We start from the raw sequence: 23407 nt of genomic DNA on the forward strand, positions 1-23407 counted from the left end.
GCCTGCCATGTCACCAATCACCTTAAACTGAGTTTAAGTCTGGAGGTTAAGCCCTCTACAAATCAAGTCATGCAGAGCTCCGCGCTTTCTACCCTACATAGTTTATAGCCACAGAACTCTGCATGAGGTATCAAACTTGCTCTCCTTTTCCAAAGACCCTTTCAATTTGCTTGGTGGAGCTAGGAAAAATGAGACACACACCAGAGATATGCTATATACATGATATTTATTTGCACCATTATGGTTCACATTCAAACAATATACAGACAAGCTCTTAATTCAAACAATATACAGACAAGCTCTTAATTTAAAGTGCATACAGGATGTGGGGAAAGGATTCACATTATGGAGGGCTCACTGTCACCAAACAATGTAAGCCAAGTATATCAGTTAAAGGAAGAAACTCTGCGCACATCTAGGGCTGTGTAATACCAGAGTGTTTCCCTTCTGCGGAAACCTGAACAAATTAGTATTCCTTTACCTATTTTATTTTATTGTTTTATAAATGCAGACCAGGTCTAGAACACATTGGGGGAAGACAAGTGCTGTTTGTTTTGCTAGTATTTTATAGAGCTATTTACCCAAGCTTCTCTCTCAGCTATACGAACTCTCCAAAGGTCCAAGAATAAAACTGGGGTGGTCCTGATTTGAGGACTGGTTAGAGGATCAGTGTATGATGAAATGATATTTACAAGGGAAAAAAATTTATGGAGATAAATATTTCAAAAGACTAACATTCCCCTTAACATGGCCCTGATCCCATCGGAGTAAATGGAAAGGAATTAATAAACAGTCTTCATAGTGGAGACTTATGAAAAGTGGAATAACCTAAGGATTTGGCACTGAAAATAGATTTATTCATAAATGTTCTATAATTAGGGATGAGCAGTATGACAACCAAGTTTGTAGGCAACATCAATGAAAAAGCTTACAATGAACTCCCACAGGATTTCGCGCAAATATGCATGTCAGCATTAAATTGGCAAACGTACCTCAATGTAAACTTGACAATATAAAGCATAATGTATGTACAAATTATAATGTGAGGAAGTGCAAAGTGATATGCAGGGAGACAAAAAGTCCTAACTGCACCTACGATGGGGTCTAAGATACAAAATGGGATCTTAGGTTTGTATACCAATGGGGAAGTGGACCCAGAATGTAGCAGGCATGGAAAAGTTGAAACTCCATATTAGGGAGGCTTAGGAAAGGGAGCATAAATACACTTCCAAGGTTGGAATGTTTTTATATAAATCTGTGCTGCAACCATACCTTCAAAGGGTACCAGAAAGCTGCAGAAAGTACAAGGAGGAAAGCAATCAAAATGATGAAAGAATCAGAGCCTATAAGAAAGGGTTACTTTTGGGACTTTATAAAAAAAAAAAGCTAGGAGACATGATAGGAGCATATAAAGTTATACATGGACAGAAGTTTTAATCCCACTGTTATAGTACCTAGGGTCATCCAATGGTGAGAAACTAAGCACAAACAAAAGGAGGACTTCAACAGAGCACACAGTGATACTATGAAACTAACTACCTTGAGGTGTGCTGATGGGTTCCAGTTTCAATGACATGGCAGTATGGCTTTAAGTACAAGTTGGGAAGAACTACTTTAAGAAATGAAAAATTTGCAATGGTGAGGAGCTGAGTTTTCCCCAGTACCACAACTGACCTTATTTCACATAAAACAAATGGGACATGGTTCTCCCATGAGATGCGATGAACCTCACATCTGAAACTGCATATTGGGAAAGGTATCAAATCCCACACCCGCCAAAAAGATTGCCTACTCCCACTCAAAATCTCAGTAACTACTGTTCATTTGTGGCAAAAGCTGCAGCTAGGATATGGCCAGCACAACCCTCTGGAATAGCTGCTATGGCTGCGTATTCATCCTTCTAGAGGACCCGCAAATACCTCACTCTGAAGAGATGAGCTGGCTACTTCCCCACTACTGCAAATACCACAGCAGGCAAAAATCTGGTGCATTTGTTTACTTAGGCCCACAGCTCCCAGATGCCTTGCTTTGAGAGGCCTTTCCTCAGAGAACAGCACTGGACAGATGGCCATGGATTTTACCTGTGATACAGAAGCCACTCCTCCTACAATACCCCTTTCTGAGCAAAGATCCCTCAGAAGAAGGCAATAGGTTGAAGAACAGTGACAGTGGCAAGAGGGAAATGGTGAGGAGGTGAGAGCTGCAGGGTGCTGTGACAGAAGAAGGGCAACACTTTTCTTTCTGGTTTGCTGCCTCTTTCAGTCAATCATTGTGCTGTCTCTAACACAGCCTGGAACTGTGCTAAAATCTGGAAATGAGATGTGCTCCATATCCTTAGAGAATGAATGGACACAATTCAGTCAACACAGTAAAGTAAAAAAAAAAAGTGTCTGAATTCATTTGACAGGTGTAGAATGCAAAAACCACAAAATCTCTGTTGTATCTAAGAAAATGGCTTATTCTGGCTCAGAAGGGTAGGAGTTCTAATCAACATACCTGGGAGCCACCAGTTTGGAGAAGATGGCCCTGTATAGTCCAGCTGAGAACTGCAATTAGAAATCATTCCCAGAATAAATGCCCCAGTACTCCGATTTCCATCTATTACTTCCTTTTGCCAGAGGCAGAATTAGATGCTAGTTATGCATCTTTGTGATAATAACAGAGGTCTTCTTGCAAAGTCAGCACTACCCCCAGTTGTGTTGCACCAAAATATGGCAAGGCATTTTTCAGACACACACTAGCAATACACAAAAGCATTGCAATGAATGTTTTGTTATATGTTGACTGTTCAAAAGTATAGCAAACCACTGGGCATCTGGTTCCAGCATAATCAGGAGGGAGCAGATTTGAGGGAATGCAAGAGTATCAAATCCATCTAGATGGAGAGCATATGCAACACATTCTGTGTTACAACATACTGCATAATCCCATTTGGCCTTGATCAAACATTGGGGGGAAATGGGTGGGGGAGAACTGAATGGAACACAATGGTGACCCTAAAACAAAGAAAGTCAAAGAGATGAAGGAACCCAAAAGGTAAGAGTACAATAGGAAGAGATGCAAAATGCACAGAAATGTTCTAAGATACAAATAGGAGCTTCCTGAATAATTTCATAACTTAAAAATACAATATATATACATATACACATGTCATTATCTCTGCATTGATTTACATCTTCAGCCTACCTGGAAGGAATCACACAGGCAGGGAGTAGCAACAAAAGGGTCAAGCTGCATTCCTTCCAAGTCAATATGCCTGAGGAGTACTGGTACAGCCACTCCAGCATTACTCAGCTATTGGTAGCTGCATTTTCAGTCCACACTATTCACTGACTGAATGCGTCAGGAAGCCTGCCTGAGCAGGTTGTCTTGCTGATATCGAGAACCACATTTTTGTCCCATTGCTCCAAAAACCTGAGGAGTTCCATGGCTAGAACTTGGGGTGAGGGAAAAAAAGAGAAAGAAAGAGAGAGAAAGTCAGGCACACTAAAGCTGATAAAAGGCTTTTGCAGGACTCAGTCAAGAAAAACAGACACTCTAACTTCATGCAAGTCAGTGATAACATCAACAGTGTGTCAGGAATGAGGATGGGTTGGGCATGCTCTCACTTTGTGCCAGGCCCGACTCACATTAGCAAACAGAACCACGTAAGGTTAATCAGAAATAATGCATATAGATTCTCAACCGGATGGGTCCTTGTAAAGCAAGTGGCATCTTCCTCTCTTCCTACTGCCCCTAGCTTTCTAAGCATTATCGTCTTGTTTATTGAGCAATACCTTCTCATGATGTGGCCAAAGTACACAGCCTCAATTTAGTCATCTTGGCTTCTAAGGAGAGTTCAGGCTTGTTATAAGACCCATTTGTCTGACTTTTTTAGCTAGCAGAAGAACTCTTCTCCAGCACCACATCTCAAATGAGTTAGTTTTCTTTCTTACCATCCAGCTCTCACACCCTGACACAGTGATAGGAAATGTGAAGGTATGGATAATCCTTACGGTTTAGTTGTATAACTTTGTACTTCGGATCTTGTCTAGTTCTTTCATAGCTGCCCTTCCCAGTCCTTGTTTTCTTATTTCAGATTTCAAGCTCTATTCTGATCGAAGGTATGGGAAATCTTTCTTTCAATTTCCTCATCATCTACACTTCAGTTATGAAAAAAAAAACCTGTGGACTTCATTTTTGTTTTCTTAATGTTCAATAGTAACCCTGCCTTAACATTTTCTTCTTTGGCTTTCCTTAGTAATTGTTCCAAGTCTTTGTTATTTTCTGCTAGTAACATGGTGTAATCTGCATATTTTAGATTGCATATTTTCCCTACGATCTTTACTTCTCCTTCTTCCAAGTCTAAACCTATTCTGCATATGATATTTTCTTTTCAACAAGTTGAACAAACAGAGTGATAGAATGAAGCCAAGCCTGGCCTGGCCCTCTTTCTGATTGGGAACCATTCTGTTTTTTCATATTTCTGTTTTAATGGTAGTCTCATGTCTTGAGTACAGGTTACACATTAGATAAATCAAATGTAGTGGCACACTGATTTCTTTAAGAGTGATCCATAATTTTTCACAATCTATGCAGTCACAGGCTTTGCTATAGTCTATAAAGCCCATGCAATTTTTCTCTGGAATTCTCTGCTGTGCTCCATTCTCCAATGTATGTTTGCAATGCGATCCCTAATGCCTCTTCCTTTCCTGAACGCAGCTTGCACCTCTAGAATTTTACACTCCATATATGGTAGGAGTGGATATGCTGTAGAATTTTACACATTACTTTCTTTGTGTGAGAAATTAATGCAATGGTCCTATAGTTAATTTATATTAATTAAAGGAAAGAAGAAATATCTTCATTTGGTACAGGTGATCTGTACACTGCCTCTCTTTCAAGGAATGTAGGATCTTAATACATGACCTATGGCAAAAGGGTGAATTACTATGTGCTTCCTTGACAGACCACTAAATTGTGTCTCTTTGGAATTAGGTCAGCACTTCATGGTATAACTTGTTCACAAAAACCCACATAATCAATCATGGAAAGGGAATCAATTGAGGGAGTTATCTTGTACAGTACTGTATCAACAAAAAGGCACATGCCAACTAGCTCTAGGCTGCAGTGGCTTGAATGAGGCCTATTTTAATGTCTGCCTAGATTGCAAATAAACCACAGTTTAGGCAGGACTATCTAACCACCCACCTATCCAAGGGATCAGTTTAGGACTCTCAACTCTATTGCTCCCATACTTCTCTCAGTCCTTTACTTCTGTAATTTACTTGACATTCAAAACCAGTAATTCCTTTTTCTCCACAAAGAGGTCAGCCCTGTCACTTCTCCTTTGTCTTTTGTGAACACCTACCACTGTTGTAAAAGACATCTCACCTTGTGAGCAAAATCAGTGAATTTGATCCTAGAAAGAAAGCGCCTCAATTCCCCACGGCTGATTTTGGGATCTGTTTCCTTGAGGGGCACTTCTTGGCTCTGACTCATCAAGGCCCATCTCAGGCGGAGTTTGCTGACTGACAGAAAGCCCGGCTGGTGTTCAGAGGTGATGCTTGTTGTCACGGTGATATAAAATGCATCTTTTTGAAGATCATTGATTCCAACTAGCAGGCACAAAGGGTAGGGGGAAAATATGAGTGAGCATTAAGTAATTTGCCACATTCAGACTTGGCAGTCAGGCTAACTCCATTGGATGTTTCTAACTGTGCAAGGGCTTGGCTTCTAGTTACTGTACAGATAAAATCTAGGCACAGTGCTCAGTGGCCTGGAACTCTGCAATGAATACAAATGCCTGTGCAGATCTGCAGTCACAGCTGGCTTTTCAAACTTTGGCAAATGAAGCTAAAAACAAGGAAAAAAACCAATACTACGACAAAGAACTTTTGGTTCGGAAATTTTGGCATGCTTCACAAAAATAACCCAATGAGTTATAAATAGGATTTACATATAAAGCATTAAATGTGTGCACAAAAAAAGAAAGAAAGAGATTTCCTAAGACTCATACAAGCTGCCTAGAAAAACACAACTTGAACACCCTGAGAGTCTTCACAGCCTGTGTTATAAGGCATGACTGGAAATGTGCAAACAGAAAGTTCAGCAGCAGCTGGACGAGCAGCCGCTCCCAACTGGCTAGTTTTAATCCTGGCAGATTCAATCCATTTTCACTAGGACTTGCTATTTGACAGCAAACCTGGGAAAAGTTAGTTTTGGACAACTTCCAGAATCCCTCATCCAACATAGCCAGAGACCAGGAGATTCTGGGAACTGTAGTCTAAAACCTAGGTCCGTGATGGCGAACCCATGGCACGTGTGCCAGAGATGGCACGCGAAGCAATTTCCCCCAGCATGCGGAGGTTGGGGAAGAGGTGTGTGCCTGTTCCTCCTTCTTTCCAGCCATCCCAAGCCTTCAGCTGCCTCTCCGGAGGCAGGGGACAGCTAAAGGCTGGGGACAGTGCTGGGGCAGGAGGAGGAACAGGTGAGCACCTGATCCTCTTCCTCCCCCCTTGCCCCTCCCCCGGGTCTTCAGCTGTCTCTAGAGAGGCAGTTGAACGCCGGAGAGGGCAAGGGGAAGAAGTCCCATGCAGAAGTCCCACCCCCAGAGGGCGGAGGTCCTTCCCCCAGAGGGCAGGAGTCCCGTCCCCAGCACCAGGTAGCACCTGGTGCCAGAAGGTCTTTTAGGTTGGGTGTTTGGTCCCTAAAAGATTCACCATCACTGATCTATGTCCAGCTGCTAGTTCCCATTCATTAGACTCACTAAATCAATGGGATTGACAGAAGTGATGACATTGTTTAACAACTCAATGAGTCTGTTCTAAGTAGATCTGAAGAAGAAAAAGAAGAGGAGGAGGAGGGGGGAGGAGGACAATGACTAGGTCCAACTAAATGGTCAAAAGATCTTTTGTGCTGGGTTCAAACAAGGAGCACTTTGGCAGGGACAACATCCATAGCATCCTCAGTCTCCATGCCTATAGCTCTTACTCAAGAAATACAACTGTGGACAGTTCACTAGTAAAGGATTATGGACAGAAACTTTTCTGTTTCAGTGTCAGATTATCATAAAAAGGTAGTTCTGAGCCACTGTCTGTGATTTAGATCCAAGATTGTTTAGATCCCTTTGACTGCAAACTCTCAGAGGAAGATTAGCAGCCAATTCCCAGATCCTCCCAGTTGTTGCTCTGTCTTCCTGCCTATTGTTTTACATCCTCCAGGTCTTGCCACCTCCTCAACCGAGGATCAAGGGTGGCTTTTTATCAACATGTGCCATGAGGCACCCCTCACTGAAGAACCTACACTGTTCATGCCTCCATCATACAATGTATGCTCAGTGCCAGGTGCCTTTTGCCATGGGTTGGTAAAGTTCACTCCTGCTTCTGTGCCTCTCACCATTAGAACTGTATTACTCCCTTTGCACTATATAGTAACCACAGCACGAACAGAACTGCTGGCATAGACGTGTTCTCAGTTCTAGGACAACAGCATAAACTGTTGCACCACACTAGCAGGGTAGATTGCTATCCATGTCTTTAGTGTGCTCACTGCATAATCCTCTATCCTGCTCTGAAGGAAGTGAAAAACTCTGTAACCCATCTTTCACTGTGGACTCTCTTATATCTGTCATATCTTATATCTGTCTTATATCTGTTATATCAGTCCTAGCTATGCTGGCAGAAGCTTCTGGGAATTAGTCCAAAACATCAGAAGAGCCACAGACTGAGAACCACTGTTTATTTGACCATCAACAGTCAACAGTTATAAGAAACACAAAGGGTTAATTAAAAGGGATAAGAACCATGAACAACCTAGAAAGCATCCCAGCACCAATCCAACACTGCCCAACATGTATTAGGTTTTCTTTTTTTTTAATTGAAAATTTATTACAATACATATACAACAAACAAACAAACAAAAAAACCATAGATCACAGTAATATTAAAACTCATCAACCTAAATCTTCCAATTACTTGTGTAATTGGAGGTTTTCAGCATATCTTTGGACTTCTTGGGGTTTTATTTTATTTTTTCCCCTCCACACCACTTCATACTCACTGGAAGAAGCTGTCACTGTGCCTGTTGTATTACTCAGGTCCAAGAGGAGTGTGGGGAAAGTGGGATGTAGAAGATAAAGATGGTGGACTCTTGGGCTGGGCTCCTACATCAATGAGAAGAAAGAATGATTTATCCATTTCCTCCACAAATTTCTAATATTTACAAAAGATTTGGATCCAATCTACATTACTTACAGCCCCACTGAAATTACTGATCTCATGATAGTCATCCAAGAGCTTGCAAAAGTTGCTTTTTGGACAACTATTCCTTAAAGTTTCCCTGTCAGCATCTAACTAATCTAATTTCCCAAACCTAAATCTAACTTGATTTCATTAAGTGTAAAATGTCACCAAATTTATCTGAATCCAACCCTATATAAATCCTGGGGGGATCACATAATGGTAAAATGTTAACTTTTAATAAAATGAGTTTATTATGTTATTAACACTCATGGTATTTAATCAAATTACTTTTAACTATTGGATAGGCAGCTGTGTCAATCTGTTGTAGCAAAAACAAAAACAAAGCAAACAAAACAAAACAAGCCCAACTATGTCTTGTGGCATCTTCCAGCTTTGTCATGGGGTAAACTTTTTGGATTACCGTCCTAGTCATCAGAGGCATGAATTGTCAGTTTTAGTCTCACCCTTAGTCTCATCATAACCATGCACTTTAGAAGTTCAATTTGTATAGCTGACTACACTGAATTCCACAGGTTCTTTGCTGAAAACCTGCAGTGTCAGCTGGATGTGCCCTGATCACTGAAGTTGAAAGACAAAGATTAGTTAACATCCACTGTTGGGATAGGATACTTTTTAGAGGCACCAGTTCTATTCAGTCGTTCCTCGACATTTGTGGCTTTGACACTCACGGTTTTGATTATTTGCAAGGTCAAGGTCACTGTGCACACACTCCTCCTCCTCCTCATCCCTCCTGGGCTTTTCCCCTGGGGAGGGAAAAAGCCCAGGGAGAAGCTGGGAAGGGTGTGCCTGCCAATCCTGGCCCTTTCCAGGATGGAGAGCTGCCTCTTTCCCCAAGCAGCTCTCATGCCTTGGGAAGTGGTTTGGGGAAAATAATCCCCCACCCTTTTCCAAGACAGGAAGCTACCTGGGGAGATAGCTCTCTTGCCTTGGAAAGCGCTTTGGGGAAAGTGTTCATGCCCTCCTTCCTGCCCTTCCAAGGCTTCAGAGAGCTCCCTGAAGCCTTGGAAGGGAAGGAAGGAGCCACAAATACATGCTTCCCTGCCCTTCTGACGCCTCAGAACTTGCTAGAGCTATTTAAGACTTCAGAAGGAAGATGGGGGCACACACACACGCACTACTCTTGCAGGTTTTTTTACCTTTGCAGGGAGTCTTGTGCCCCTAAGCCCCATGAATGTCAAGGGTCGCCTGTACTTGATCTGTTGGCAGATAGTTATCACACCCAACAGAATGTGAATTTTCAAGCTAGAAACTAAACACAAAAACCAGAGTCTCTCCTGCTTACAGCATTCCCTTTCATCTTTGGTCTTCCCTTGTGTTCTCCCAACAGGCACTGCAGCTATCAAGTGCTACAAGTAACAGGTAAAACTCAGCCAGGATTAAAAATAAACTGGTAGGCTCACAAAATAGGGCATTCTGTGTAACAGCCCCATGCTTATCAAAGATATGTACAGTCCTGCCTCTACTAGCATTCCAGTGAATCTTGAAACTTTTTCATTATTTTGGAGTGGTATTTTAAACATGTAATTGGGTGTATTATGCATTTTATTATCATAATATTTTAATGTTTTCATGTTGAAATTGTGGTTTTATTGATATCTGATGTTTTGCAAACTGCTCAGGGTTCAAATCCCATCTTGCCAATGGAAACCACTTGGTGTCCTTAGGCAAGTCATGCTCTCTCAGCCTCAGAGGAAGGCACAGGCAAACCCCCTCTGAACAAACCTTGCCAAGAAAAATCTGTCATAGAGTCAGAAATTACTTGAAGGCACACACTTACAACATTTTTGCTGTAAGGGAATTGACAGATTTTTGCCCTGAAAGTAGCATAGGATTTTTATAATAAATAAAGAACATCTCATTTATTAAATGGATTTTTTGAGTTGAAACCAACATTTCAGTTTCACCCACAGCATTAGGGAAAATGGCTTCCAGGAAAAATATCATGGCATCTTGTGAAGCTCGAGCCACTCTCCTTTGCCTTCTTGAAGTGTAATGGCACACCCAATTTCCTTCTTATCTGGAGAGCCACACTCTCACTCACCAAGCTTTTCAAGATGGACTGCTTCTCGTTTGCCCAGAAGAGAAAGACAGATTTCTTGTCCAAAGTCATCACTGAGAGGGCATCTGATTTTTTCATGTGACAGGGCAGCTCATAGTTCCAGACAGGGAGACCTGATTTACCATCCACCACTAGCAGCTAAAAGCAGAGAGACTGAGAATAACACTGAGGTATTATGAAGAAAGGTGTGGGGAGGAGCAAAGGAAGCACAGAACGTAAACCAGCACAGTTAAAATAGCATTACATTCCAAGACAGTAAGACCTTGGAAAAGTTGCATTTTGGGACTAAAATGCTCAGAATCTCCTAGGCAGCATAGGTGGTAGAGGGATATATACTCATCTATAAGTCGACCTCAAGCATAAGTCAAGGGTAAGTTTTGGGAGCAACATTATGGATTTTGATATGGCCCGTGGATAAGTCAAGGGTCCTCTCTGTTCCTTGACTCAGTAGCTGTTTAAAGATCTCTGGCTATGAGGTAAGAGGAGCATGTGTGGGGACTCAGACTGGGAGGCAAGCATTCTTTCTCTCTCCCTCCCTCCCTTTCTCTCTCTGCCCTTGCCTCAGTAGCTGTTTAAAGATCACTGGCTACGAAGAAGGATGGGCATTTCTTTTAGGAGCTTTATAAGCAGTATTACCATATATTGCCCTGTATATAAGTCAACCCAGAATTTTGGAGTCCCAAAAAGTAACTTTTCCAAACTCAAGAGGCATTATAGCTTTGATTAGCAGACACTGGTGGTTGGGCAAACTCTAAGCAATAGTTACCCTTTTCACTCCCTAATTATGACCTTTCTCAGAGAGATATACCTCTTTTCACTTTATAATCCAACCTACACATTACACAGAGTAAGGTGATTAAATGCTGAACTGTACTGCTCCAGACTTCAGGTAGAAGGACATATTTTTAATGCTTCTACATATGCTCCCTGTATGAGATGAACCAGCTTTGGGTGGGCTACACTGAGTCCCTCTCTGTCTCCCTATCTCCCATACCTATAGTCAAAAGTGGCACGGTCTGAAATTTTGCAACCTCAATACTGAGGACCACAGTGGATGCGACATTAAATGTAAAAAATGTCTGTAAACATGCACATTGTTTAAAAATGAAAACTGCAGCTATAAGGTTGGGATGAGGTGCAACCATTCTGCTGTCCCAAGGAAAATCTCTTCTCTGAATAGGATGAGTGGAAATCTCTCGTTAGTGTCAATGTGAAGTTTCCTCAATGCAAACAGCAGGTTCAGGGGACTAAATTCAATCAGCCAGTGTGGGAAGAAAGGGTTAAATCCTCCCCCTCCTCCGCTGCTGCCGCCACCACTGTATGATCCTAATAATTATCAGCCCCTGCCCCTCTACACCTATGGCTTATTTGCATTTTTGAAATGTGGACAAAAGTAGATGAATTTAACATCATATTCTGCTTCTGGCTCTCAATCTTCATAATGTAGAAGAAACCTTCTAGTCAACTCCCCCAAGTCATGGCTTGAGTACGGATAGAAATAGTTGCTATTACTGACATTGGAGCCACTGGATAAAATGTGATTTCCACCATTACATCACAGGGTGGGGAAATCACTGGCCCTCTAAAAGTTTAGAATTACAGCTCCCACAATCCTCAACCCTTGGTCATGCTGGATGGGGCTTATGGGAGATGCAAGCCAACACACTGGAGGAAACATAAGATTCCCACCATGCTATACATATTCTCCTGGGGAAAAGACCCATTGTATCTAGGTGAAATTGTTTTTAAAATGATACACGGATTATTCTGTCCACAAACTAATGAATATACCTTTTTGGTAATGTTGCCTGCACTCTGTGCCTGAAGCATAAAGTCCAGGATTTGATCATTGCTGAAGTACCCTGGGGAAGGTTGGCTGCAAAAAAAGAAAGAAAGAAAGAAAGAAAGGAGGGGGATGCATAAAGCAACTATGAGAATGCAGGAGAAACAAGGAAGGCATCTTAAATGAACATATCCACACCCTCAGCAGTAACCTTCCTTCACCGGAGCTCATCTGCATTCCTGCAAAGCTAGTCTTTGCCAAAAGAGATCAGGCTGCTCATCCATCAAGTCTGCTATCCTGGCATGGGCAAAGATCATTTGTTGATGTAGGCAAGGAGAAAGAGAAAATGGAGCACAGACCTCCAAAACCAATAATTCCACAGCCCTGTACAATGAGAGGAAACTGTGTGGATGTAACTGGTTCCTTGTCATAAAGCATGACATTTTATTGCTGTCATTCTTAGCATAATTAGCAATCATGACATTAGCCACATGTTTAAAAATGCACCAGTACCCCCGATGATCCAAAATAAATTTCATATAAGCATGTGAGCAGTGCACATACAAACTGTTAGTTGCCAAACATATATCTTTGATCCTCTTCCTGGCTTTATCCTCACAACAAGCTTAGGAAGCAAGTCTGGCTGAGGGAAATAAGTGGTCCACGGCCACACTGTGAGCTCCTTGGCTGAATGAGACTTTGACCCTGGGTCCTCTGCTCCGCAGTCCTAGCCCAACAATTCTTGCTGTGACATGCTGTTCATCAGGAAAGGAAGAACTGATTCACCTGTAACTGCACTTCAGTAAACTGCCTTCCACTGGAAAGGTGATGCCCCCTGGTCCTGTCAGGGTCTCCTTTTTTGTGGATGAATGCTATACATGCCCAGCACTATGTGAACAGAATCCCTTCACACTCTTGGAAAGTATGTACAGTCAGCCCTCCATATTGACTTTTTTTATCCATGGATTCAAGCATCCACAGCATGACAATATTTTAAAAATATATAAATTCCAAAAAGCAAGCCTTGATTTTGCCATTTTATATAAGGGACACCATTTTACTATGCCACTGTATTTAATGGGACTTGAGCATTCATAGACTTTGGTATCCACAGGGGACCAAACTCCAATGGATACTGGGGGCACACTGTATATGTTAGGGAACAGCTGTGTGGCTGATATGTATCAGCACAGAGGGCAGAGCTAGCTTGTGTGACAGATCTGAGGCAACACTAACATGTTTGTTCACTCTGTGTGGTGCAGTGGTTAAATGCCTGCATTGCAGCCACTTACTCACAAAACAGAAAGTTGTGAATTCAATACCAGCCAGGGGCTCAGGGTTGACTTAGCCTAGCATCCTTCCAAGATCACTAAAATTAGTATCCAGCTTGTTGGGGGCAATTAGCTTACACATTGTAAACCACTTAGGAAGTGCTTAAGTGTATTGATAAGTGGTATAGAAATGCTATTGCTATTGCTATTGTTATGTGTGTTGGGGAAGCACCTCCAGAATGGATTTCAGATGTGCTAAGTGTAGAGGATCTAAACCAGTTAAACCTAAAGGACACACCTAATGTTCAGGCTATGGTTATTTATGCAAACATTTATGGTTTCATGATTCAAAAGGCTTGAAACAGAGTACATATGAAAGAGAACTTTCATTTCACCTCCAGCACAAGTGGATTTTTTTTTTAAATCTTTTGTATGCTCAGAGAGACTCTTCACAGAAGTCATAGACTGCTGGGGAATGCCCCTGACATGTATTAGATATAGAGAAGGGGCTGTCTCAGACAATCCCCATCTTTCAACACCACTTCCCCTTTGTTTTATGTGCACTGGAACCATAGCTGAAAAACGTCTGGCTCTCCCTTGCTGGCTAGGGGATTCTGGAAGTCTTAGGGCCTGTACAGACAGGCCAAAATAAAGCTGCTTCGGTTCTCTTTGGAGGTATGTTGTTTAAATGATGTATGCGTCTTAAGAGGCCAGAAGCTGTGCCAAAGCTGCGCTCCAGTCCTTAGAACTTAATCCTCACAAAAGTCTCTCCAAGCTCTGACTGGATTTGTCAAGTTATATCAAACAGCACTGTTTCCTGGAATGGAATAGTTTCTACTAGTTTCCCTCCCTCCCTCCCACAAGCCACCATTCTTCTATCTACTCTAAAGGTTGCGGGAGATTCTCTAGAGCAGACACAGCTTAAGCACTGGGGGTCTGACCTAGTGAAAATTGAGAGACTTCTCCAAATTCTGACAGTACAATGAATCCTGCTACCAGACTTCATGGTCCATTGTAGGCCCCAACAAATTCAGCAACACATTCTCTAAGAGAGTTTACAGCAATTATATATTTTATACATAGACAATGTATAATAGATTCATAATAATACCAAGTGATTTAAAAAAATTGCTTGGAAATATATGAACATCTTCACTCATCACCCAAAGGCCAACAAATGATAACCAATCAGGCTTCCAAAAGATAGACATTCCCTAGCCCAAATACAACTATCAAGAAGGTTGCACATAGGAGGGGTGTGTGTGTGTGTGTGTGTGTGTGTGTGTGTATGTAGGAAGGTATAAGTAAAGCAAGATCAGTATGGTACAAAGTTCTAGTACATCTTTCTTGTCTATGATGACCATGTGTCTTTTCTTTGTGTTTTTTGTTTTAAATACCCCTATTCAGCTCTCCTTGATATGGTTTCATTTAGCTTATTATAACCTCAAAAAAGCTAAATTAAATCATATGAAGGAGAGCAGAATAGAAGTATTTAAACTTAACTTAAAAGACTCAACTTAAAAGAGATGGCAATGGCAAATGTAATTGTTGAACAATAATCTTAAAAAACATCAAATGTCTGCCCACCTAAGAATGTTCTAAGTTGCTCTATGATGAGTTGCTGCTGGCTTTAGTAATGAGTTAACAATTTGATATCTTCCAGATTTCTTCAATTACATCTCCCACCTGTCCTAGCCACAGCTTATACTATTAGTTTTTTGAAGTAATATGTTGGCTTTAGTTGATGCTTTAAACAGAAGGATGGCAAGTAATTACTTGTTACTAAATATTTTTAATTTTATTTCATTTTTGGTTCTTGCTTTTTGCAAAATTATTTTAATAATAGAAAATGACCAAATATTCCCCCAACTGATTTGTCTCCCAAACAATATTTTACAAGTGACACCTAAACTTTATTCATTACACCTAAGAAAAAAGTAATGAAGTGACAGGACACTATATTACTTCAGCTGGGAATCACACTGCCCTTCAGATACAGATGAACTGCAAGCCCTAGCAGCCTTAGCCAATATAGCCAATACTGTAATGAAAAGTGCTGGAAGCCATGCAACCTGGAGGGTTGCATGGTTCCCCATCCCAATATCATAATGCTCTCATTACCCTCAAATGTAATGCTTTAGCAGTAACATGGTTACTTTTAAGATGTACTTCAAAGCTATGTTCCCAGCCAGCATGGGCAATTGTAAATAATTCTGTTGTTGAAGCTTCTACAGGACTATCAGGCTGACTAGCCCTGATTTACTGGGAATTATTGTAGGCCAGTTCTATTGGCACCAGAGAGAATGTGGCAAAGAGTGAGAAAGAGAACCTCCTTGATTGTATTTCTCAAGCATATGTGAGCATACAGAAAACAGAGCCAGAAAAAAAAACAAGAACTCATCACCTGTCAATGTCCGGCTGTTTCAGAGTCCAGCGAGGCTCCAAGTCCTGTCCTCTCAGTAATGTCAAACCATGATCAGTAGTGATGAGGAGGTCACTGCAGTTGCCCTCTGGAGATTTTACTGCCTGTAGGAACTCAACACCACCACTGGAGGAGGCAGAGAACAATGGATAGGGAACAATATTTGTTCCAATTCTTCTCAACTTGGAAAAGTTGCTTTTGGGGAGTATAACTCCCAAGACCCCCAGGCAGCAATTTTTCCAAGCTTTGAAATAATCTCAGTTTAGGAGGCTTCCTAAACCAGATGAAGCAAGTGCCACACACAACTTTCCATGAGGTTTCCCATTGCACATTCTTACATGAAACTTTATTTAATTTATTAAAATATTAATATCCCACATTTTATACAAAGATCTTAGAGTGACTGACTAAACAGGATTCACATCAACCTCAGCTAAAGAAAATGACACACTGGATACAGTATTTTGTTTGGATAAATAACCTCGAGGAATAGAGCTGCGATCAAAATGTGCCTTAAGCAAAAGTCAAGCACATTTGAGCATGTGAGTCCTCATCTGAACATTTGAAAAGTCAAAATAATTGCAATGAGACTGGCACTGTTTCTCAGAGGATATTTCAAACATTCTTCTTGAGAAGGAATTCTTGATGTCTGTCTTCATACTCCCCTGCCTCGGGGAACTCTAGAAAATTTATCTGTCTGCTAGATTTCAGATGATTCTTTTGTCCTGCAAGGCTGTTATAGTCAAGTTGTCAGTGCATCACAGACTTTCTGAGACTGTATGCACAGATCAATATGCAGGAACTTTCATGTTTAGAAAAAGAAAACAATTAATTGTGAACAAAATAAGTTTGAGTAATAGTAACTGTTATTTATGTAGTATACAAGCAAATCAGTGCTTTGTCGGGTATCTAAACCAAACAATGCAGACCTCAGTAAGTTTGCCTGCAGTACTAGAATATAATAAAACAATAGTAGAATCAAAAAGCAAACCAGTCCCATTTTAGAAAGGACCTGCCAAGGAATTAAACAAAAGAGAGGTCTGAAAAGTCCTACTATCAGTTGTTTTGCACTGCATTATAGAAATGGACAAGTTCAAGGGGTTGTGAGGTAACACAAGAAGAAACTTCTTAACTTTGAACAAGTACAACCATTAGAAAAGCTACAGCTGTAGATAATCAAACTTAACCCCTTAATCTTTGGACAAGATATTATATATCTATGGAAAACACTTCTGACAGGTATATGGCCATGCCATCCTCTCCACATTACATATATTTCAATGACCATTGAGCTAAAACACAGAAAATCAATATACTTTACTATGGAAGGGAGACAATATCCCACCTATAAATGTCAATAAGCTCTGACAAATTGACTGAGCGGCGCTTTTCCCATTCAGGCTCTTCTCGCTGCAGCACTGGTGGGAAGCTGTCACGGTTTCTAGCCTGAGCAAAGATATCACGCAGGGCAACTGCTTGGACATTACCTAGGTGACAGGAAAGAGCAAAGACCAACAATATCTTGCATATCTACAAAATAGGAAAAGAGTGAGCAACAACAGAAGCACAAGCACTGCTGTAGGTTCATCCCAGCTACTATCTACCAGAGCCTCTCTGTCTAAGTAAGTGAAGATGTGCTCTCGCCCTTTTCTCACTGTTCTTTTAAAATCCTGCAGGCTTTTTTTCAGTGAATTCCACAGCGTCCCTGGCCATAAACCCCTGTTCCATGGGTCTCCAAAGGAAATTGCAAAAGCCAAACAAGCACTCAGCACAACATATATACTCTTCCTCCACTAAAGTCAAAGCATAAACCACATGCATTCCAGCCCTTTCAAAATGATACTGCAAGTCCCTTTTAGGTTACAGGAATGTTATACACTATCCTCATTTAAGCGGTTAAGTAGTCTTGTGGAGGGAGGGGAGACATTACCTTTTTGTGAAAGGTTTATCTGAGTTGGTGCTTTCGCCTTTAAAAAAACCCAAGCCTAGCAATATATGTACTCCTGTAGAGCCAGCATGGTATAGTGGTTTGAGTATTACACTATGACTATGGAGAGACCAGTGTTCGAATCACCACTTGGTCATGGAAACCCACTGGGTGAATTTGGGCAAGACACACTCTCTCAGAGCTAAATAAATGTTTTATTTATTTAGTGCTACTCTTGCAGAGGGAAAAAACAAGAAATATGACTGGAAAAGTATCTTATATTGGATAAGTACTGCTTTTAAAGAAAAGGAGATGGGGGAGAGAAAAGGAATAAAAACTTTCCCTCTAAACAGGATCATGAAGTGCTACAGAGAAGAATGTCACTAATCAGATTACACAAAAATCAGTCAGTGTGACCAACCTCATGTTGCAGACGCCTCAAGCATAAGAATAATGGATAGGAAATATGAACTATTGCCTTTTGAGCTTGGGGCGGGGGGGGGGGGGGGCATGAATTGTGCACAAAAACAGATTGTGAAATAATGTCCCAAGACAGACACTGTGGAGTAAACTGTGCTGAGCATCTTTTCAAGTGCCCTCTATGTGAGTTTTATAACAGCCTTCTAGCATAGCTTAAGTTCTTTAGATCACAATTTTTGCAATAAATCAGGACCTCCAACTTGCAATTTGTACCACCTCATTTCATTGTCTATTGTTCTCTTTGCCTTCTTTTCTTTCAATATTTAGGCATATGTTTTCTGTCTCTTCCTTGAACCAGTTTCACACCAGCTATTCATATGACTCACTAGCTGCCAACTCAGTCTTTCAATCTTCACCAGCCCCAAGTTACTGGATCTCCAAACTATTTTCCATTGAGATTGGAAAGGGTACTATGTGACAAACTCAGCTCTTTTTCTAGTATAGAGGCAACTCTAAGATATCAATTTGAAATGACAGAACATCTTACCAAAGCCAAAGAGGATGTAGACTGCTCCATGGCTGGTGATGTGAGCCTGAGGGCCAATCAATTTTCCATTTCCATTTATACTGTACTTCACTGGCCCTCCCACAGGGTTTCCAGTTTTACCAGACACCAAGATGAAGCATAAGTCTGGCTACATAAGAGACAGAAAGTATATTGGATTGTGGTGATGGGTTTGTGTATTCATGCATTATCTTTGCCCCACAACAACAACAACAACAACAACAACAACAACACTAGTAGTAGTAGTAGTAGTAGTAGTATCCTGGTCTTTTTCCAGAACTGAGACTCAGAGTGGCTTCACAATATTAAAAAAAATTAAAAACATAGAAAAGAGGTGCACTGAAAAGAAATTAAATTATTATGATGTTAAAATAGATAGCTATTAAAAGAATACAGTGCGCCCTTCTTTTATGCAGGGGATCCATTCCAGAAACACACACACACACCCCAGGTAAAAGAAATAGCGCACATGCTCGAGTCCCATTACAAGTACAGCGGACCCTTGTTATACGCTGGGGTTTGGTTCCAAGATCCCCCGTGGATAACAAAATCGGTGGATGCTCAAATCCCATTAAATACAATGGCATAGCAAAATGGTGTCCCTTATATAAAATGGAAAAAGCAAGGTTTGATACTTGAAATTTATACTTTTTTCATATTTTCAAACCGTGGATGCTTGAATCCGTGTATAAAAAATCCGTGTATAAGAAGGGCTGACTGTAATGGGGCTCGTGCTCGCGGCGGTGTGGAGTGGTGGTGGCGCATGTGCTCCATGGGCACATGTGCCATTGTTTCTTCCAGCGTGCGGTGCTGTTTCTTCCAGTGCTGCTTTCAGCATATAATGCACCCGCGTATGACGTGGGCGCACTGTACAATACATTTTAAAAAGATAAAACTGTATAAAACACTTTAAAATGAAACAACATCCCAAGCTGGTCCTTTACAAGTATTCCATTTTAAAAGCTTGTCTGCTGGAAGGAAGTCATTCTGGTCTCCCTGGAAAGGAAGTTCCAGAGTCTAGGGGCAGCCGCTGAGAAGGCCCCTTCCCACGTCCCCACCAACTGATGGTAGTGGGATGGATAGAAGGGCCTCTCCAGAGGATCTCAGGGCCCAGCCCGGTTCATACAGGGAGATACAGTCTCCCAAATAGCATGGACCTGAGCCATATAGGGCTTTATAGGTCATAACTAGCACTTTGAATTGTGCCTGGAAACAAACTGGCAGCCAATGGAGCTGTTTCAACAGGGGTGTTCTGTGGTCTCTGTAACCTGCCCCAGTTACCAGTCTGGCTGCAGCTCTTTGGACCAGCTGATCCTAACACAATCCTAACACCAAAGACTATTCTTTCATTACACAAAATAAGCACAAACTGGGGAGCACTCAATGGAATCTGCAGAGGAGAAAAGCGACAAGTCTGAAAAAATGCTTAAAGTGTGTTTGTTTTATTATGTGTTTTGGTCTGTGTGTACTCTTAATACCTTCATTAGGGAGCTATTTAGAATCAAGCATCAGACATTTCAGAACCTGTTTTCACTTATCTAGCAAATGGTTTTGAAAATCTTGCTGAATTCCTGAAGTCTGAGAAAGAAAGCTGACAGGGAAAGGTGCACATGGGGAAGACAGTTAGCTATGCATCAATTATACCAGGTTGAGTAAGGCCTCTGTGCTCAGATCAGATTCTCCTTGCCATTCCACATATGGGATTAAGAGTCATACACACCTGTGTTTCTCCAATAGCCAGGACCACCAAATCACTGACCCTGTCTCCATCAATGTCAGGTACAGTAACAGCTGGAGCTGCCAAGGTTCCACTGGGCAGATGGAATGAATCAAGGGTCCAAACTGGTTTTCCTACAAAGATGGCATAAAATGACATCAACGTAAGCAGAAACAGTGAGATTACAAAGCAGGTTAATGAGTGTGTGGTTGGTGCCAGAGGGAGGAGAGAAAAAAGTCACTGTGTGTCTTGAACTTCAGTAAAGACCAGGTCAGACATATCAGACTCAGACACAATGCAGAAAGGATGCTCATCACTCAATAAATGCCTTGGGGTTTTGTTTTGCTATTAGCCTGGGTCTCCAACATACTACTCAATCATCCTCTGATCCTAGTGCTTCCTCACCTTATCTGCTGCTGTTGCTGTCATCTCTCTTCCTCCTCCAGCTGGGAAACAGAACATAGTACAAACAACTGCCTGAAATGGAAGTGGGACTGCCTGTCATTTCAGGCACTCAGCTGTGGAACGCTTTGCTGCATGATATATCAGAGCTGAACCTACTGATATGCTAGAGATAGACAGTAAGCTACAGGGCTAGATCTAATTGCTGGTCTAAAACAGAATATATCCATTGAATAAGTGTTGATTTATAATTCAGCAATTGATTCAATGAGTTTGCTCTCACTGGGACTAGCAACTGGATTTAGGTTAGAAAAAATGATTATACGTTCATAGCAATGAAAGCTCCTTTTTAATTTTGCATATGTTCTTGAGATACAAATAAGCTTTCCTGACTTTTTTGTTTTTTGATTTTCGTTTGGGGCATTTTAGAGTTCCTTCTAATATTTTCACTGTTCAGAATAACCTTCCCCAATTGGATCCTTCTGCATATGTGCTAGAATGCACTATATCTCAGCATCTCACCACCCCCCGCCCAGCATAGTTAAATTTATTTTATTTATTTCATATATTTGCCACCTTTCTCCCAGAGTGGGAACCAAGGCAGTTGCCAGACAGGGTCAATTAAAAAACCTGCACAATACAACCATTAAAATCATCTCATAAAACAATATAAAATCATTTTAAAAGATAAATAAAACATCTCAATTTAGAAGCTCCCCTGATTACACAATAAAAGCCTGCTTAAACAAAAAGGTATTTATAGCAGAAAGGAAAGCAGGGAGGGGACCAGCCTAGTCTCTTGAGGAAGGGAGGTCCAGAAGATGAGAGCAGCCACTAAGAAGGATCTCTCTCATGTCACCCAGAATGCCACCAAGAATGAGGGAGCTGCTATCCAACACATCTGGCAGGTACTGGGCTAGTGAAAGCTGGGTTAGAGTCATGACTCTCTGTGTCATGACTATTTAGAGAATCTGAACCACTTCCAACATATTGCTAAAAGGATAGTGCTGTGAGTATCTACACAGAAGTCAATCCTACTGAATTCAATGGGTCTTTTCCCACATAAATATGTAAATATCCTAGATTAGTCCCTCTTTTCTTTCTTTTTTGGACTGCAACACCTAGACCTCCCCAAGCCTGCATGGCAATGGCTGAGACAGGGGATTCTGAGAGCTGCAGTCCAAAAAAGGGAAACTTTTCCAAGATCTGGGCATATATAGTAGGGATAGACAACTGCAGCAGGTTCAGGGGCCTCTATGTAAGCCCTCTAAGGTTTCATGGATTTCCAAGAAGGCCAAAACAACAACAAGAAGGATAGTGACCAGAAGTCTACTTCTGCTTTGAAAAGTAAGCAATTTTTCAGTTGCAAGGGACTGCAATCAATTTAAAGTGCAAATTTCCACTCATAGATCCTCCCAGGAGAGGCATTTCATCCTTATTTTTGGCCAAAAAAGAAAAATCCAGTGAGTCTGGAAAGGCTGAGGATCAAATAATAATAATAATAATAATAATAATAATAATAATACCCAACTTTGGAAATCACCAGACTATGCTTTGTCCACCTCGATTTATAGAAATGCAACCTAATGAATATGAAGCCAAGTATTGTGGTTTGGACAGCTTTGTTGACCAACCTATTCCCCAGCTAATTATTTACCCACATTTATTGTGTACTCACCTGAGGAGGCACTCAAAAGGCTGAGAAATTTAGAGGTCCCAGTAATGAGGCAGACAGGCTCTGTTGAGGACATAAGATTCAAACCTTTACATTGCACACTTCGAATCTCCTCTTTAACATGACTGGACCACAGGATGGTGCCATTCATACCCGAAAGGGCCATCACTGTTACCCATGGCTGAGAGACACCTGAGGACACACAAACACATGTACACACACAAGATAGTCAAATCTCTTTGAAGTGTGACACAAATGTACCACTGAATTTTGCTACTATTTTCATATTTTGATAGGGTTACCAAATAATCTCAAATTTACACCATGGCATGAATTCATTCTCCTTGGCATCCATAAATCACGTTCCTATGGAAGCTTCCTCAAAATTAGTTCCGACTGCTAGCAAGATTCACTATCTCAAGTATGTGAGCTGAGGATTACAACCTTAAGCTACAAAATTACAGCCTTAAACTACAAAATTTAATACATTAATATCATCACCACCATCTATTTATACAGCACCCTCACTTTACGCCTTCTTCTGTACTGTCCGTCCCGCACACAAAGGTCCTCGGGGAAGAATTTACTTCAGTCTAAAAGATCTAGACTAACTTCAGTCATCCAGAGGGTCTTTTCTATTGCTGTTCTGAAGCTATGGAATGACCTGCCGGAGGAAACCCACCACATTTCTACTCTTACAGCCTTTAAGAAGGCTCTTAAGATGGATCTCTTCCAGCAGGCCTTCCCAATCTAGCTTCTCTCCCCGTATACTGTGATTTACGTCACTCTGTACACTAATATTTATCTTAATTTTAACACTATTGTATTTTATAGTTTTTAAATGCTGATTATTTAATTGTAATTTTTGTACAGGGATGGGGGGTTGGGAAAGGACTAATTTTTAACTTTATTGTATTTTCTAT

At 41.1% G+C, this 23407-nt stretch overlaps 1 protein-coding gene across 1 annotated transcript in view; it reads right to left on the minus strand.

Annotated features, from left to right (window-relative positions):
- Nucleotides 1-207: 207 nt before the first annotated feature.
- Nucleotides 208-23407, minus strand: part of FAM234B (family with sequence similarity 234 member B) — a 43919-nt gene continuing 20719 nt past the window's right edge. The window contains exons 5-14 of the mRNA XM_042468333.1: nucleotides 22488-22676; nucleotides 20411-20541; nucleotides 18673-18820; nucleotides 17124-17265; nucleotides 15761-15904; nucleotides 12094-12178; nucleotides 10285-10440; nucleotides 8041-8143; nucleotides 5374-5597; nucleotides 208-3436 (exon numbers count right to left, since the gene is read on the minus strand). Coding sequence (XP_042324267.1) covers nucleotides 3431-3436; nucleotides 5374-5597; nucleotides 8041-8143; nucleotides 10285-10440; nucleotides 12094-12178; nucleotides 15761-15904; nucleotides 17124-17265; nucleotides 18673-18820; nucleotides 20411-20541; nucleotides 22488-22676 — 1328 coding nt within the window. The 3' untranslated portion in view covers nucleotides 208-3430. The remainder of the gene's footprint in view (nucleotides 3437-5373; nucleotides 5598-8040; nucleotides 8144-10284; nucleotides 10441-12093; nucleotides 12179-15760; nucleotides 15905-17123; nucleotides 17266-18672; nucleotides 18821-20410; nucleotides 20542-22487; nucleotides 22677-23407) is intronic.

This window comes from Sceloporus undulatus, chromosome 5, assembly GCF_019175285.1.
Source record: "Sceloporus undulatus isolate JIND9_A2432 ecotype Alabama chromosome 5, SceUnd_v1.1, whole genome shotgun sequence".
Lineage (NCBI taxonomy): Eukaryota > Metazoa > Chordata > Lepidosauria > Squamata > Phrynosomatidae > Sceloporus > Sceloporus undulatus.